Raw genomic sequence first — 19613 nt, forward strand, 5'->3', positions numbered from 1 at the left:
TGGGCCAAAGACAGGCGCCAAACCGCTGCGCCACCCAGGGATCCTGGGAGCATGTATTTTAAGGAGCAGTGGGAAGAGAGGAAGTGAAAGCGGGACTGTATCTATTTGAGTGTTTAGAAAGAATCAGGCTAGAAATCCAACAAATACAAAGACAGTGGTCAATAAGATTAAAGGGTATAGATGACTTGTAACAGTGGAAAAACAGCACAGACAATAAAAGGAGATATGGACTCCCCCAAGAATCAGCAATGACCCAAGGAATTCCCAGATTTAGTCGTCCCTTCCTTATTTGGGCCATTCTGTGGGGAAAGAAAGCAAATATAAGGGCCAGAAACACGAGGATGCCTATATAATATCAGGAATATAGTTATAGACAACTATAATGTTGAGAAAGATATTTTTAAGTCTTTAAAAAAGGAAACATTGAATGAAATTTTAAAATTCTATAAGGTCAAACAAGGATCTGAAGAGTGAGTAAAAATATAAGGATCACAACACACAAGAGTGAAATGAACAAAACCCTAGAAACCACCAAGTTTCTACAAATGGCAGAACGGTGTTTTAACTGACTATACACATTAAGGCATTTCAAGGTAGAGACTTTCTTGCAACATTACTCTTAAACAAGTTTACTCAGGATCTCGTACAGCCAAAGAAGGGGCAAAGTGTCTAGTTAATTATTTAGTGCAAAAAAAGCATGTATGAGGAAATGGCTTTATGTTGGATTTTGACAACAAATATGTTTGAAAATATAAATCTAATGTAATGCAATAAAACGGTAAGGTATGCTCTGCCTTCTAAAACTCCCGCCACACTAGCACAAATACAGGGATTTTAATAACACATATCTTAGTAAAGTGCACCTGAGCCTTTAAATCTGGACATGTTCCCAAGTGTAGAATTAACAGCTCCATGACTGGACTAGTAGAACCCACATGGTTCGCTTTCACATAACATTTTTACTCTTTTTGTATTTTCTGCATCTGAACCACACTTTAAAAAAAAAAAAAAATGAGTTTCCATAAGAAATAATTTTTAAAGCTCCACAAAGAAAAAAAATTAAAACACAAAGAAAAAATTCAGTATGCTCTTTAACAAAAATAAATATAAGAATCTCTAGTATTATGAAACATCAAAAACTTTAAATTTACATTATTTTTAGCATTCTGACAAAAAACAATTTTTGAAGTGTTAAAAGTGACTGATATGGAACTTAAATAGCTTTAATGTAACAATAATGTGCAAGATGCAAGATACCTGTATATCACCTGTACCAACAGTCATTAATTACAGTTACACAACAGCCAATACTGGGTTTTTAAAAAAATCTAAGCCTACTGAATGATCTATCTCTAAGTAATTTGAATGGAACTCTCTCTACATTTCCATCCTCTAGAATGAAAATATACTAGTAGGTTCATAACATGACTATGCTATCTACACTCTTGAAAGGTAATAAAGCCCAAAAAAGGATATAAAATTTACCTTGAACAACAGGGGGGCATGGGGCACAACCCACCCCCACCCGTCACTGCTAAAGATCTGTATATAACCACTTACAGTCTACTGCTAAGCAGAAGCCTTACTGATAACGTCAACAGTTGATTAACACTTATTTTGTCTCTGTTTTATCTACTGCGTTCCTATAATGAAGTAACGCAGAGGAAAGAAAATGTTATGAAGAAAATCACAAGGATAAAAAAAGACATTTATAACAGTATGCTAAAGAATCTACACATAAGTGGACCCGTGCAGTTCAAACCCGTGATGTTCATTATACTATAGAGTTTGTTTTACATAAGGATAAAACTAATCGAAAAGGAACATTTCTGCAACCGTCTGTGAAGTGACAACTTGCCAGATCTGCATGTGTGAGTATCCATCACAGGTACAAAACTGCAGGCGTTAAACTCTGATGACATGTTCAGGGTATATGGAAAGGAGAACACCTTTTGTTCTCTACTGCTCAACTACTATGCTCTGGTAAATAATCTCTTTAGAAGGGACATGCTCCATCTGCTTTCAAAGAAGCTTCTGGAGCAGCACAATTCTACCTCTGGCTGGTACAAACCAGGGAAACTGTTAGGGACACTTCGTCTGTGCGTAAAGGAAAAGCCGTGCACCACCAGGTCTGAAGAACATAGCCACAGAGAAATAAAAACACTGTTGTTACTGGACTCAAAGTGTATATGGTAAGTACTCAGATAAATAGCCCATGTGGCTGAATTCATTGAATGTGGTCAGACAAGAGCAGGGGCCACCGACCTCGGGAAAAGCAGTTGCAGAGTAGAAGACCCTGTAACAGTAAGTGGTGAGCTGCTAACAGTCCTAGGGTTTCAAGGCCAAATAGTAACTGTTGTTAGACATCAGGTCACAGAACAACAGAACCAGAAAGCAGTTCTCAGACTCTATGTTGCTAAGAACCCTTGGAGAAGTTACTGGGAAGAGAAATTATCTAGATGCTTGCTTGACAGCAGTTAGAGAAGGGAAGGAGAATCTACTGCTTTTAATGATCACCTCCAGGGGCTGTGACGTGCAGGCCAGGAGCACATTTTGATCAGCACCACTATTGAGGGTGCTGAGTGTAACAGGAGGGCTAGAGAGAAAGGCCAAGCTGTGGTGCTGGGGACTAGCTTCACACAGTTAGGACGCTCCAATACAGGAGAGAGGAGCGTGACCTGGATCAGATCACTGAGGACACCTGTTAGAACTGCAGAGTAGGGAAGACTGTCCTATAGGTGCGGAGCTTCATGACAAACAACGGGACGCAGAAAGGGGTCAGCTGAGTGTAACTGGTCTGTGAATTTAAAGGTGAAAGACAGGAACACCAGGTACACACAAGAACCACCAAACCAGAAGACCTTAGCAGCCTCGTGGTAAGGAGACTGCACCCACCTGCACACCAGGGCAGGTATCCTTGATGGTGGTGTGCAGCACACGGTTTCATGAGGTGCTCAGGAGTGAGTGTCAGAATAGAAAGTGATCTTGCACAGATGGGTCCTTTTTACTCATACAGGTTGATTCTGGGCCACAGAAGCTTCTAGATCAAGGAGTGATAGCCTGAAAAAGAGCTGTGAGCATTGAGAAGTTGTTGGTCAGATGTAGGGTCTCAAGAGAGTACACTCTGAGTGACAACCAACAGGAGTCCAGGAGAGAGAATTAACAGTTTTTGAGGCAAGCCCCGCATAGCATCCTGGGATCCTGGAGAAAGAGCTGCAGCCAGTCAAAGGGTGATGGGTGCAGATGGCGAGTTGCTGGCTCTCTTCAAACCAGTTCCCTCACTCCAAGCTGCGTGGGCCCAGCATCAGATGCAAGTCACAGCATCCGGTACGCAAACATTGGCCCTGGCACACTCTTGAGAAACGACACTGATTTTCACTACAACTCTGACTCTTTTACCACCCCACGGTGAAGGAGGTTGTTAAAATTTACACAGTGACTGGAAACCGAGGCACAGGCTCTCCTGCTGAGTAAGCTGCCTGGGACACTGGGAAGTGAGGCCAGCCGAAGGCAAGTAGCAGACCTCTGCATGAGGCAAACAGGCTCACCGAGGGGTTCCGCGAAGGTGCCCAGAGAGCTGCCTCCGAAGGACACGGTGGCAGAGTCCAAACATGACGTCAGCAGAAAGAAGGGGGTGCTGAGGGAGGCTTCAAGCTGGCAAATAAAGTGCAGCTGTTCTGTAGTCCAGAAGTTGGGGCAAGAGGCAGAGGTAGGTGCAGCAACTGGAAAGATGCTGGAGATGCTGTCAGTCTTTCAAATCTTTATACTCAAAGCCTCTAGGTAAATGTCCATGACTAAACATTTATCTTTTCTAGTTTTAACCTATCTTCCCTTTGCCTCATTTCAAACCTCTTAAAGGACTTTACATAATATCATGTCCCATTAAGATTCCAGAGCTGCCTGACCACGGCCACCAACCTGAGCCTAGAATCAGCCCTCCCGTCTCACCCACAGACTGTGCGGTGAACTCTCCTATCATGGAGCTGCTGCGGTGTGATGCAATCTTGACTCCCATTATTTTTGTGATGAGAATATCTGTCTCCTAGAATGTCAGCTTCCTTGCAGTGGGACCTGAATCGTTTTCATGTTACAGTTTTATTTCCTAACGGGACTGGCACTGCACAGCAGCAGCATAACTGAGTATTGGCTGAATCAATTCATATATTCCTCTTCCTGCTTGAAATCTGCATCTCTCAGGTCATCTCCAGACACATTTGCCTCTCTTTTCAGAACTCAAACACGACTACCCCTTCGTTTAAGATATAGACACACCTACTCAAAATTTTCCTTCTACCAGGAATTTACTTCCTTTATCTTGAATGAATAAAACCCAAGACTCGAATGAAGTCTTCCAAATGTTGGTGAGCAGCAGTCCTGTCTCCTACTCTGCCATCACAGGCAGTTTTTACTGTATAATGGCACCTGCCATACAGTCACAGTAGTATAGTGGGTCATGTCTACTTCGATCTAAACCATAAATCCACAGAGAGAGGCCAGGAGCCAGTTCATTCCACCCAGGATCTTGCCACAACAGTTGACACCGGACCTTGTCACAGACCGGCTCAAGCAATGTATAGAGAACTGAACTGCCTTCAATAGTGAGAGATGAAGGAGGGGTGGTAAGTGTCTGGTCTCACTGTGATTGTAAGACTAGATGTGTACGATGGATGCAAAGCTGCAAAGATGACAGGGACAATCAGGGTTTGTTCTGGTAGCTGTTTCCAGATCAAGAAAAAGACTATGAGCTGGAAGGAGTCTTACGCTTCTTCCCACAGAGGCTTTGAAAATGGGCAAGGGCTGATGACTGCTCTCAGAAGAAGCCCTCCCAGGCTAACATGGTCAATAGAAGGGGTAATTTAAGCCTTTTCTGCAAAAAGAAAAAGAAAAAGAAAAAGAAAGGGAAAAAGGGAAGGGAGGGGAGAATAAGGTATCTCTAGAAATCATCACCCCAGTCAACATGGTTACTGTCAGGAATCTAACAGCTGAAGCAATTTTGGTTTTTGTTTGTTTATTTCTTTTTAAAAAGTATAAAATCATGTTTATTCCTAAGACCAGTCAAAGCCAAAGTTATATTGGTCAACTTTCAACACCAGAAGGTGCCTCACAGTAAAAAGGGAGCTTATCATTAACCCTGCAAGCACTAATTTTCAGTATCTCTAAAGTCTGAAAGAAACTGAGTCCTATTTCTATCCATACCTCTTCACTGTCTGTCACCCTGTCCCTGTAGTCTGGCAGTGAAAGAGAGAAAGGTGTGACACTTTTATGTCAATGTACAAGGCCATTAGATACATTTGAATGGCCTTGTCACATCTAGAAGTATTTTGTATTTCTTTGTTCTATGAAAATATGAAACATATCTTCCCAATAACACAAAACAAAGACCTTCTGGAGGTGGCACAGTTAATTCAGTCAAGGGTTAGTTCTAGAGAGAAACGACAATACGCAGAATGTGCCAGACAGCATAGCTTTGATAGAGCTTCGCAGGGACCTCTAACCTAAATTGTTCCAAGGGATGCTCAGACATGTGAACGGTACAAAAAGAAGAAAAGAGAATGTAAGAGATTTCTCCATACCCAAACCATTCCATTTTTCCAGGTATAAAGTGTGTAAGAAAGGAAGAAATTGGGTCATACCTATGACAGGACCCACAAGAGCAGAAACTAAATACAACTGAAGAACAGTTTCTAAACCAACTGAGACAATTTTATCCATATTGTGAGGGGGTACCTTAAAGGGACTCATTGGCACTATAAGGGCTAATCAGGCATTCTCTTGCACCGCTACTGAACAAAAGAGATAGGTTTATATGCTAAAGTTTGAAAAACTCAGGTTAGATTTTTCAAAAAAAAAAAAAAAAATCAGAGTACAATTCTTAGGAAAGATTATTTTCAGAAATAATGAAAAATTAAAGATTCTCATCCATGTAAACTCAGGATTAACATGTGCAGCTAAACTATCACTTGTGACCTCCACTTGAATGTCTAAAGGATACCTCAATATTAAGTGTCCATAAAGGAATACACCACCCTGCCCCACATTCCTCAATTACTCTCTTGCCCAAGACTCCCCACTTTAGCAGGAGGAATCACCACCCACCCAAGGGGTCACAGCACAGCCCCAGACATCATGTTTGGATCCTCTTTCCCCATGACCTCACTACATAGTCTAGCAAGCTGCCTTCTGCCCAATGCATCCCCATCACTCTGTCCCCACTGCCACCACCCAGGGCAAGTCACCACTGACTCCAGCCACAATAGCAGTAACCTGCTCCTTGCCAATCCCCTGCCCACAAATCAGCCTACGTGACTTTTCAAGGATAAGGGAGATCCTGAACCCGTCTTCCAGGGCTTTGTGTTAAACTCAAGATACAGCACACAGCCATAACGGCACCTACAAGGTCTAAAGAAAGCTGACCTGGGACTACTCAGAGCACCCTCCCCAACACGCTCACCCCAGTGATAACAAGTTTTGGTCTGCTCTTTGGACTCTGCCCAGCTCGTCCTGCTAAGGGCCTATGTGATCATTCTTCCCTCTACACGGCTGCCACCCCAGGCCCACAGGTCCCACCTGTGTCAGTGCTGTCCTCATCACCCTGGTCAAAGTGGTGTATCACCCTCCATAGCAATCTCGCTCATTACCCTGTAGGATTAAGGAAAATGATTTTTTCATTCATTTTTCTTGTTTACAGGCTTTTTCTACAATGCTAGAATGTAGGCTTTCTTGAGAACTGGAGCCTGGTCTTTCTTATTTATAACTGTATCCTCGGCACTTACAGGGGTGCCTGACACATCCCTAGTGACCCAGCCATGGGCTACTTCAGAGGCAGTCCCTTGCATCACTGGTGTGCTCCATCTCCTGGTTAGAGCGTGTACCACGTCTGGGTTCCCTGTTACATAATCTATTCAGAGGTGTTCTGTTTGACTCCTGGAAAGACCTTAATATAACTCCTGGGATGAAATTTAGCTAGGTTCCTCATACTTAGAGTGACTTTAAAATGCCCAAATCACCCTGAGGGAACAGCAAATATGCAGAAGGCTTGTGTGCCATGATCACAGACTACCACGAGGGGAGCATTACCTTAGCACAGGGTGGCGAATTTCCCCAGTAACACTTCAAAACATGAGGTTCCCAGAGGTGGGCTTTGGAATGGTATGTTGTATTACATAAAAATTAAATATAGTTTACACAAGCTGTGAAATGTTAGCCTGAGGCTCTTTTATTCCCCAGGCTGTAAGTTTAAAAAAAAAAAAAAACTCTCTCCTCCTGCCTTATTACCTTTTCTTACTTTCTCTGCATTCAACCCCAACAGTTCCTTTTCTAGTGCTAGTTAGCAAAAGGGGCAAATTTTCAGATATTATACATGATAGCTTGAGGAAAAATATATAGTCTTTATATATAACAAATATGTGTATATACATTTACATATATAACAAATATATATAACAGTGAGTGTGTATATATTTATACATTTATATATGTATATACATGTGCATGCACGCACACACATACATATATAAAACAAGTCATAAGTTAAAGAAAAGGACAATCAACTCAACTCTGGGAGCACGTTATTACTAATGAATGTTCATAAGGAAACGTCATAAGTGAAATCTACATCAACTGTAAAATCTGAAATTCTTCAACATTTCCCCAGGGATTTTTTTTCTTCCTACTACAACTTCAATGATTTCATCACATTTGAAATCAACTCAAATAACAATCATATTTTACACCCACAGGCAGTATCTTCCTGATTTAGATACTCTCTAAGGTTATTTTTTCCCTCACCTATAGCTAGAAATACAAATCAACACAAGCTTGATCTTTTTAAAATTAAATCTGCCTGTCTCACCTACCTTGGAAAAGTAAAGTACATGAACAATATAATCACAAAGATGAGGGTTCAAATATCTCATCTTTACCATGTAGCAGAGGCTCCTAGAAAGGTTCTTCCTCTCTCTGAGCCTATCTTTGTCAGTGCAACAGAAAAAGCACACCCATGTCTCAGGGCTGTCCAAGGAAATCTAGGCAAAGCACCTTACAGAAATTCAGGGTTTAAGTATCATGTTCCCCCGTGAGGACCTTCCAGTTGCTCACCTGAGACTTCTCAAGCCAAAAGAAGAAAGATGCTTCCATAACACCTCCCATACTGGACTTGTGCCTCATAAACCTTGGTGCTGAATAGCCGTGAGCTTGTCAGTGGCCATTGGAAGAGAACCACAAGGAGTAAGGAGAAGCCAAGGCAAAAGCACTGCTTGGAGCGATGCACGGGGTAGACAGAAGCTTCCAGATACAACCAGGTGAGGGATCACTGACTCAGCCAAATCTAGTTTCAGTATACCACCGAGCATCATGATCCCATGAGGCAAGCAGTCTTTACCAGTGGGTGAAGGAACAGTTGCGAGAACACTGTCCTCTCAAAAAAGTATGTCAAAGAGAAAAGAGAAGGACAGTAGAGGATGAGACAAGGGGTTTAGCAGGCGAGATTTGAACAAGGTTTACATATTGCAGGGAAAGAGCCCAAAGAGCAGTAATAACAGCACACAGACCAGAGAGACAGGGTAACCCCTGAAGCCCTGGGGACCAAGCGGCAGCATAAGACAGCCAGCAGGGGACAAGCATGAAGGACAGAAAGACACAGCAGAGTTTCTTATCACCTCTCACCTGGATTATCTTGGAACCATGCCTCCAGTTACCCTGCTTTCTAGTAAAATCACTACCCATAAGGCTTCATTGAAAAAGAAAACTTGATCAAATTAGTCCATTTCATATCCTTTAGTGAACCCTGTGGCAAAGATTGCTTGGAGCTTCATCCAATGTCCATTCTGCCTCTCCTTCTTGGTAACAGCAGGTCACGAAGCTCCTTTCCAGAGTCGTTATAGTTGGTGTATAGGCAAGTCAGGGAAAGAAAGCCAAAGAAACTGACCACACAGGCCTAAAAGGCTCTCTCCAGAGATGCGCTCTGCAGTGGGGCCCTATCCTGACTGCCTCTGTTCCTGCCCCTTCTGGCCTGCAACTAGGATGTCAAGGCTAAAGGCCAGGGAGTCTGCCGGACCATAGGTGTCTCTGGGGTGAGCAGAGAGAGAAGAGCGAGGCTGGCAGCACACGAAACTACTGTGAATGCCTCTCATGGAAGAAAACAATCCCCTTTATGGTTATGTTGCTGCTTGGCTTTTCTTGTATCTTTTCTTTACTTCCTCCCCTTTCCTCCCTTCCCTTTTTTTGAAGAAGAGTGGTCTCTACTACTGGAAGCTGAACCCAAAATCAACTCTACAACCTCATACAGTGTTCAGAATGAAATTCAAAACCTCTGCTTTCAGAACTACAATATCTGGCACCAACTCCAGCTTATTCCCAGCTGGCATGGTCAACCTTGCCTAGAGGCTCTCATTTTGCAGCACCGCCCCAAGGCACTGCTTCCCCTGGTCAGCAGGCCACTGACTTCAGTGAACCTTACGGCCTCCTTGTAGAAGGCTCTTCCCATGTTGAACTAATCATCCCCATGTGTAATTTCATCACAAAAGCTTCCACCCAGTCCAACAATCACAGTCTAATTTTCTGTCTCCTCCAGAAGTAACCCAAGGATATGCAAGGTGAATACAATCCAAGGTCCATAACAAAGTAAGTGCTAAGTGAATGAATGCATCTACCTGTCTGATGGAGGAGGCACAGATAGAGCTAGGTCTGAAAACCTGAAGACTGGGGTAAAGGTTTGAATAAGAACACGCAGTACATGGAAGCCAGCACAACAGAGCTACCTGGTGCTGGGCTGTAGTGAGAGGCCATCACCCGAACAGAGTACAGGGATACATGAGTGCTGAATCCAAGAACTCCACCTGTGAGTCTGCAGGTCTCCTGGGTCCTCAGTGTTCCTTCCTATGTACATGGCACCCCAAGAAAGGATGGAGTCAGATACTGTCAAATAGCTGACTTTGTTATAAAAACAGAAAAAAAAATCCAATATCTGAAGTTGGCAGAATTTAAAAGACCTTGAAGAACACTGAAAAAGTTTTAGTGATAAATATGGTAAAAAGCATAAAGCTTCTAAAAAACTTGAATGGAACTAATGATCTGCATTTTCATTTAACAAGTTCTAACAAAGTCAAAGGGGAGAATCATTTTTAATTGTTCTCTTCCTTTCAAGGTATGATTTAGGTACTCCAAAAAGGAAATTTTGTGAAATCATCAAACTGTTAAACAAAACAAGACAAAAAAAAAATCAATTAAAAGCCTTCAAATCTACATGATCCTTTTCAACCATTAAAAATGTGAAAATAAAATGCTAAATTAACTTTTAAGTTCTACATACACGAAAGTAATAAACAGTGAGAGAAAAACAAGGATGTGTACTAGTCCACAGAAGATACTATAATTAACACAATCGCTCTCTCACCTCACAACCACAGGTCAAAAACACCAGAAATATAAAGTGCCAGCAAGGATGTGGGGAAACTGAAATCCTCACACATGGCTGCTGGGAACACAAAACAGTGCAGCTGTGGTGGAAAATAGGATGAAGGTTCCCCACAAAATTACACAAAACTATCATATGACCCAGCAATTCCACTCCTGGGTATATCCCAAAAGAAATGAAGGCAGGGTCTTAAATAGATACTTGTACACTGCATTCACAGCAACATATTCATAAGAGCCAAGAGGCAGAGGCAAATCAGGTGTCCACTGACAGATAACTGGCAAGTGTGGTGTCTACAAATAAGCCCCAATGACTCAGACTTACCAAGGGAGGGCATCCAGACCCCTGCTACCACACGGATGAACCTTGAGGGCAGTTTTCTCAGTGGAATAGGCCAGTCACAAAAGGACAGAGACTGCCCGATCCCACTTCCATGAAGCCCTCAGGAGTCAAAGATCACAGAGACAGAAAGTAAGATGGCAGCTGCCAAGGACGGAGGATAGTATTCTTCTGCTACAAAGGTATTAATGGAAACGTGGACAAACTGAATAGGCTCTCCCAACAAAGAGTATACAGGAGTTCTTTGTTTGATTCTCATAAGTTTTCTATAAATTTGAAATTGTTTCAAAGCAAAAAGTCTAATAAAACTTCACTCACAATACAGGGGGTCTGGGAGACACAGGGAGACGGAGAGTGCCTTCTGGGGGCAGGAACAAGAAATGTGTCGCACGCCTGATCCACCAATGCCCACCCACGTGGTGCATGCTCAGGATCCTCCTCTTCTCCTTCAGGACACACTGTCTGTGGAGCTGGGACACCAAGTACTGACAAGGGCAAAGCAGATGGTCAAGCAGATACAGAGATTCTATGTTTTGTTTTGTCTGGATGAGAAATATTAACATTTTGGTAAACATCCTACCCCATCCCATCTTTACCCCATAAACATGACAGATATAGATGTAGGATTGGTTTTTTCCAGATCAGAGAAGGATAAAGAAAAGTTCTTTAACTTTCGAATTTTGCTGTTTGGTTTCTAAAGAGAATGGAGCTCCATGGGACACACCACACACTTAGCACATGCTTTGGCCAAGCTCCAGATGAGCCTGGAAGAGAGTATGGTCCATAGCCCTGACCAACAATGGCGGCAGAAGGGAGGTGAGAGGCACAGAGAAGGCGAGCAGGGTGCAGTTCAAGGGCATGGGGAGCTTGCTCTGCAGCAGCTTTTCTGAGATGTGCCATAGTGCCATCCAACCAGAAAACCACATACCTCCACTTATGCCACCACAGAGCCCGCGAGAAAGGTCCTTGTCTGAGTGTGACTGTATTCCCCTTCATTCCAAAGAGAGCCAATGAAGAAAGTTCTTACAAGTTCTGCAAAAGGAAAGCGACCAAAAGCCCAAAAGCCCAAATACCGTCTGGCAATGAATGACAAGAAAAGGTTGTCTCTGCCAGTAAATAAAGCACAGCCTTAGGTTAGAAAATCAACAGTCTGTAAGAAAAGTAGTACTGCATGTGTGTTTCTGTGTACTTTTTGCTGATGGGAAGCTCGGTGCTAAATTTAGTGCCAATTACAGTCCTCATCTCACTCCACACCGGACACCTGTGACAATTACTTCTCCTAAGCACTTTCTAATTTTCTTAAGTATTTTAAGTATTTTAAATTTCTTTTATGTTAGTTCTGGAAAATACATTAATATTAAAGAGACAGAAAAATAGACTGTAAGCTGATGCTAGCAAGGTCTGATGCCATACTGCCCAAACGTCGTAACTCTCCATTTTAAAATAACAGAGGACCAGCCCAGAACTACCTGGCTGGACCCGGCAGATACACAAAGGCACTACCCCGGTCTTCAGGTTCCTGCTAGCTTACTCCTTCACCTACATGATGTGACACCCACATTCTGTTCATACTAAAACTAAATAAGCTTGACTTGGGGCACCTGGGTAGCTCAGTCAGTTAAGCATCTGCCTTTGGCTCAGGTCATGATCTCAGGGTCCTGGGATGGAGCCAAGTCGGGCTTCCTCCCCGAGTCTCCTTGAGTCTTCCCCCTCCTGCCTGCTTCTCCACCTATCTGTGCATGCATGCTCTCTAATAAATAAATATAATATTTTTAAAAATAAATAAAAATAAAATAAGCTTGATTCTTTAACAATCTAAACACATTTCAAAAATGTATTAAAAAATACTGACAGCCTCTCAATATCTTGAAACCTAAAGGACACATTTCTCCATAGAGACTTCCCAAAATAACACTAGTCCCAACACTTGCTTTCTGTACAGCAGCTATTCTATGGGCAGGACAGGATTTCTGAGCTGAGGATTATATCTTGGCCCAATCTCTGAAAACACTGAGATTGAGAAGGCAAACACATCTGTAGGCACTCCTAGCTTTCTGCCCACCCCCACATGGCAGATCACTCACTAACTCGATCACTCCTGGCGGACCACCACTGTCTTTGAACATGGCTACCTCAACATCCACCACCACTACCCGATTTCCATCTTGAATGTCAATCACCACAACCTTCTCTGCAGGACGGATGCCCTGTTCTAATAACTCCCATCATGGACTTCTGTTCCTAAGACACTAAACTGACATTTTACGTCCCAATCGGTGGCATTACGAAGCAGCAAAAAGATAAGAGTTCCAGGACTAAACACACTTGCGTTGCAAGTCATGATCTGCATCCTAGAGCTCTGATTTTATGGGCTATCAACTCCCCATAAGATGGAATGGGTGGTAAAGGGTGAAATAAAACCGTGTGCCTGGCACTGTCTGGTAACTAATCAAGTAGGGACCATATGTACTTCCTATTTCAGTAAAGCAGCCAATTGTCCAGCACTGTCACACTCTGTACTTTTTCATTTAGAGCTGAACTATAATTATTATAATATTTAATAGTCAACTCTTCTGCTCCCGAACCACTTCACCACAGTGAAGAGCCTGTACATAAAAGGTGGTGATGGTAACCAACAAGTCAGGGAACTCGGGAATAGAGATCCCATCTCATAGCCTGACCTCACAGGAAGACAGCCCTCTTGGCTCCACTGAGCTGCTAAATGGCACAAGTGATGACCAGACATCACAGGACTCCTTGATACAGTGTCTGACCCACGCCATTACCTGCATGCCACTCCCTTTCTTTCCCCTGGGTACATCAAGCCAGATGTAGACACATGGCCTGTTTATTCTGGGTTGCTACAAGCAAACTGGCTAAGTCTTCCACACAAATCCTGAAATACATTTCCAGTCACAGCTTTCTACTACTTCACTTGCTTTAGAAATTGATTCTCCTCTTACAAAAAACCCCTCCCGAAAGTTCAGCCCATCATCTTCCTCACCTCATCCCTCACACTGGTAATGCCTTCCTTTCTTCTTTGCTAAATTTCCATATACCTGCCATCAGTACCCATTTTAAATGTTCCTCATTTAACAATTATGCAGTGAACCTCAGCTAAGTGGAAGGCATGGTTTTAGACATTAGATAAAACTCTCAAAACACAATCTAGCAAGGGGAGATGATGGATGCCTCAGGCACTACTTAATGGACAGGTTCTTAAGACTAACATGAAAAACTACAGGACAGGAAACAGCGCCAGCATGGGATCTAGTATAAACCCTCAAGGTTTGCTTGAAGTGAGTTTCTGGGGTCCCCAAGACTACCCTGTCATTTGGCGATTCAGTAGGACTCCCAGGACTGGACAATGGGTGTACCATCAGCCACAGTTCATCACAGCAGAGGGATATAGGGAGGGTCGGCCAGGAAATGACCAAGGTAATGTCTCAGGATTCCATGCACGAAGCTCCATCCGTGGGTTCTCTCCCTCCAATGAGGCATACCTAGTGTCCTCCTCTCTCAGGCAATATTTCTGTCCAGAGAAGCCCACTAGAAACTCAGGCTCCAAGGTTCACACTGGGGGCCAGTCACATATACCCCCTCTACCTAGTACTTACCAAAATTCCAGACTCCCAGAAGCAAACTGGGAGTTTGCCATCAATCATGCTTTTTGTGCAAACAGCTCTGCACAGTGGACCATCTCGGTCATTTAGGGATCAGAAGGAAAACTTCAAGTGCCAGGTGCCCACAAGCCAGCCAAGAGGCCACCATGTAGGCAGGCCCCTCTAAAGACAGCAGCCTCAATCCTGCTGTATAAAGTCTTTTCTGCAGTGTGGAGAAGAACAGAGCAGAGTGAAGGACAAGGAAACGGCAAGCAAAGAGCGCTGACAAGGATCCAGCCAGGCAGGGCCTTGACAATCGGGGTGCGGTGGGCAGAGCTGGGAAGGTACTGCAGGGCTTGGTGCAGGGGGGACAGCCCTGTCGTCCCACCTGGTAAGAGCCCAGCTCTGGGTGCTGTGTGCAGCAGATGACTGCCGGTGAGAACAGGTGAAAGAGCAGGGGCGTGGTCAGATCTTCCGTCCACTTATAAGGAGGGCTAGCAGGACTTCCTGACATTTTAATGTGGGCTGTGAGAGAAAGAGCAAGAAAGTCAGAGTGAAAGTGTCGGTGTGAACAAAGAGAATCAAGGAGGTGCCATCTGACTGGGAAGAGAAGGGTAGGTGGGGAGGAACGTGGGGTGTGTGCACTCATGAGGGGCACTGAGGCACACGTAGAGCTTTCTTTTGGTTGCCAGATGTACAGGAAGCGGTTGGAGATGGAGGCCTAGAAGCTCAGAAAGCAGATCCAGGCCTTAAATAACATGGAAGTCCTTGGGAAGCTGCACCAGACGAGGGCATATGTGGAGCCAAGGCAGAGAAAGTCAAGGACATAGACGTGCACACACAGCAACTTGGGGAGGAGTGAGGCTGGGACAAAGCCCCAACAGCTAGAGAGGATGAGAAAGGAGACCCAGCGTGCACTGACCAGGAGGAGCCAGTGAGGCAGGAGGGGAAGTAACACCCTATGCCAAATGATGGCAGAGCTTGAAGAGAGGTGACCCGTGTGACACTCTGACCAGTCACAAGAGCAGGGACCTGACCCCTAACACTAGCAACATGGAAGTCGCTGTGCCCTTGACAAGGCTTGAGAGTTAGAGATGAAGCTCCACTGGAAGGAGTCCAGGGAGACAGGAGAGATGAGATGGACAATGTGTATGAGGAGTGCTGCTGCATAGTGGTGTAGATGAGTGGGGAGGGGGTCCCTGGACAGCAGCGCTGGCTCAAGGGAGTCTGCTTGTGTGTTCAGAATGGAAGACATGAAAGTTGGATTACACCTCCCAGGAATGACCCCATCAGGCCGAGAGAAAAGCCTTGGTGTCCTGGAAGACAGAAACCACAGGCTGGGGGTAGGGGCAAAAGCACCCACAGAGACAGGCAGGGAGGGCAGGAACATGGGCATACATGCAGACACCCCGGTAAGGTTAGTGGTGGGACAGAAGTGATGTCCTTGATGAATACTTCCCACTTTCTCAGTGAACTAGGAGGGTCACGATTGGTAGTTTGAGGAAACAGGGAGGAGGAAGGTGACCCAGAGGAATGTGGTAGGATGGCAGGACTCTATAAGGTTCCCCTTGTGCTCAGGGATCCCAGATTTAAAGGAAATCAATGAATGTGGTTGGATAAACACTTTTGATGGCAAGTTGTTATGCCTTCATCTTCTCAACTCTTCAGAATGTTTTTACAAAGAAGTGTTCTTCTAGAAATTCTATGTACTTACTTCAACTACTAAACTACAAGTTCTCTTAGCAGGAGCTGCTGGGAGCTCAGTCCTATGTGTGCCCTCACTGCAGCTACTTATAGGGGTGTCATCATTAGTGCAGGGTGGGGCTATGGAATCACCCGCTGAAATTGGAAACAGAGGACACATCATTCCTCACTCCCTGTTCTCCCTTATGCCCTGTATTCATTCCGTAACCAATTCTGCCAAGTTTATCCCTTAAATGTCACTGGATTTTATCCGTTACTCTTTAACAAACAACTAGTTAGGAGAGCTACCTTCAAGATCAAGGTAGGCTGATTATATTCCCTTCTGTTTCCATAACACACTGTGCGTCTGACACCTGACCAACCACCCCACAAGACAAATCGTCCCCCCTAGTGCCCACTTCTCCCCTGGTCTCTGATCTTATTTATCCCTGCATCTCTAATGCCTAGCAGGTCCTGGCATATCTGCTGAATAAATGTTTCCTAAATAACGCCACTATAAAAACTAGGATTCTCATCTCACTTTTCCTATGGAATGAAAGCTAAGTAAAAACAAGAATAGTTAAGATGGCAAGCATATTGGAATGTAAGCTCCTTAATATAAAGTACTATGACTTTTATCCTTTTTCTATAACCCATGAAATCCAACATAAGGGATCCCTGGGTGGCGTAGCAGTTTGGCGCCTGCCTTTGGACCAGGGCGCGATCCTGAAGACCCGGGATCAAATCCCACATCGGGCTCCGGTGCGTGGAGCCTGCTTCTCCCTCTGCCTGTGTCTCTGTCTCTGTGTGTGTGTGTGTGTGTGACTATCATAAATTAAAAAAAAAATTAAAAATTAAAAAAAATTAAAAAAAAGAAATCCAACATAAAACAGGCAACTCAAATGCTCATTTTCAGATATTTGTAGAGGAGGGATAGCTTTAGAGTCACACACTACTGAGAAAATTCTCAAAATATATCAATACAAAAGATACTTAGAAGTAATTTTTTTACTTAAGGAAGTATTTTAATATCTGATATTGTATGAAGTAATTTTAAAACAGTGATTTAAAAAAGACATCCTATTATGAAAAGACTCCATTAAATGATATTTGAGTTGGACATCACAATGTTCTCACTGTATCTCATCTTATGGGATTGACCTGGGAGGTCAGTCAGTCAGCCAACATTAGGGGACCAATGCCAACAGATGTACTGGCTACCTTGTCCAAAATGCTGTCCACTGCTCCCCAGTGTCAGATAACAAAAGTATCTGATAAAAACGCAAACAAAGCCAGCAACAGAAGAATGCCAATTTGCCAAAAGACTAGTTACATAACCCTGACTTTTCAATGGTCACTTAACACAGATGGGTGAAGAGAGCCAGAAATGAACAGGAGCATGCTTACAAGCAAGCACATTTCATAGTACTTGAGTATAATGGGAAACACCTAAGAGCAAATACCTCCTAGCCACACTGCTAAAATTCCACATGCCTGCATTAGCAAGATCCTATCACTCCCACAGGACAGATCTTGAAAATAAGATTCTTAGAAGTAGTAATAACATTTCCCTGTAAGTAGCACTGTGTTCATGAAAATTATGTAGAAGAGGGCAAAAAGTACTTTGGAATAATTGAGATTCAGCCCTGATAAAATAAGAATACCAAACACATGGTATGAGCACGTTTTACCCCAAACCCAGCATTTACAGCTACCTCTCCCATTCCATCAGAGACTCATTGCTAGCCCAACAAGGAAGTTTCCAGAGGCTCAACATTCTGTACACCTGACCAAGATGCTGTGACACTGCAGTTGAGGCTTTAGACTCTGCTGACACGTGGCATCACCTGTCAGGGAGGTGAAAGGCATGTCACAACCAAGCTGTGTTTCCAGCTGTGACAGGTCGCCATACAGAAGGGCAGAAGCAAGAGAAAAAGATTATTTCCATTATCATTTATCAAGAGTCATGCCATAATGCTCTAGTTTTTATTCAGATACAGTGTTTTTCGCCTGTTCAGCTGCCTTCAAACCAGCTAAATACAATGAAAAATATGCTTTAAAGTTATATTATTAGAATGTATTGAACAACGACTGTCAGATTGGAAACTAGCCATATATGAATGAATGTTATCTGTTCCTCAGCCCTCCAAGGAGGGCCAGAAATACATGTGATATTCCTCTCTGCTGTGTTTTGCATTTGGATTTCTGATTTAACCAAAATGTGTTTTAAAAACCATGTAAGAAGGCATCTGCTGGATTAAAATACATCTGTGTGTAAAAAGAGTTTTGCTTATTTTAGTCAAAGCAAGCAAAGTATTACAGTGAAAAATTTCCTTGATAACCTAAAAACAAATCTTCAATTAGCCATTACATATACATATACAAAATTTCAAATGTAAACTGATAATCAATATACTGCTGGCATCTTATATATGAATAAAGTACAACATAAGAAATAAATACTACAATGTCTGAGGGATGTAGAAATTAAAATGACGATGAAATGTATCACACAAACTTAAGTTCATTATCTACCTGTCATGAACTGAAGAATAATTCATGTCAACAAATCAAGTGTGGGATAATCTGACCCACAGGAAAAAAAAAGTCATGGGTTCAAGCCATGACCCTCACTATAAAGGAGGAATGCATTTGTGATTCATATTGTAACGAGCTCAGAAAAGAAGTACAGTCACAGTCTGACCAACCAGACGTTGGGAAGGGCAGGATGTAAAGTCCTTCGTACAATTAGGTCAAGAGTCATAGCTCATTTCCAAGCTGGGTTAAGGTACAAGTTGACACACTGATAAATTAATAACTTCTATATTTCCCTTCTGTATTTAAGAAAAAGGAAACTTTAAGCTAATATATAAACTGCCCAATTAAAACACACAATATGACTGACGTTGGGTATCAGACTATTGATAATCCATAGTCCTATGTCTACAAAATTCAGAATAGCTTTAGAATCTATCGGTGGCTTTAAAATAGTCCATAAAAACACACTGTAAAAAATACTTCATAGTAGGGCAGCCCCGGTGACGCAGCGGTTTAGCGCCACCTGCAGCCCAGGGCGTGATCCTGGAGACCCTGGATCGAGTCCCACGTCAGGCTCTCTGCATTGAATCATCATTCAGACACACTATAAAAAACACTAAGACTACAGAAAAGGTGCCAAGTTTAGTCTCTGCAAGTCTTTGTCAAAAAGAATCAGAAATCCAAATTGCTGAAAAGCAAGTGACACATGGGATGTTTCTCTGTGATGTGTTCCCCCCCCCCCCAAAAAAAAAGCACAGCAGGATACATCTCCGTGAACAGAGATCCTTACTACCAATTATATTGATGATGTATCAGCCAACATGGTAGTAACTCCACAGTCTGACTGCAGGATATATGCTAGAATGAGCATATTAAACCTTCACATCAATGAAAAATCAACCTAAAAACAATTAACATAAAACAGCAATGAGATTTTATTCAGAGACAGATTTTAGCATCAAACACAGAAAACAATCAATGAGGACTTTAATAAATTTAACAGAGGAAAGGAAAAGGAATCATAACAAGATACAGGT

The 19613-nt window shown here is 43.0% G+C and overlaps 1 protein-coding gene across 11 annotated transcripts in view; it reads right to left on the reverse strand.

Annotated features, from left to right (window-relative positions):
* The window catches only part of ZNF407 (zinc finger protein 407), a 447661-nt gene that overhangs the window by 219658 nt on the left and 208390 nt on the right, over nucleotides 1–19613 (reverse strand). Inside the window, exon 5 of one of the 11 annotated variants that reach the window (XM_077879168.1) lies at nucleotides 6568–6639. The exons of the other annotated variants lie outside the window; for them this stretch is intronic. Within the exon in view, the coding sequence (XP_077735294.1) occupies nucleotides 6597–6639 (43 nt within the window). The 3' untranslated portion in view covers nucleotides 6568–6596. The remainder of the gene's footprint in view (nucleotides 1–6567; nucleotides 6640–19613) is intronic. 11 annotated transcript variants of the gene reach the window in all.

This window comes from Canis aureus, chromosome 1, assembly GCF_053574225.1.
Source record: "Canis aureus isolate CA01 chromosome 1, VMU_Caureus_v.1.0, whole genome shotgun sequence".
In the NCBI taxonomy this organism is placed as follows: Eukaryota; Metazoa; Chordata; class Mammalia; order Carnivora; family Canidae; genus Canis; species Canis aureus.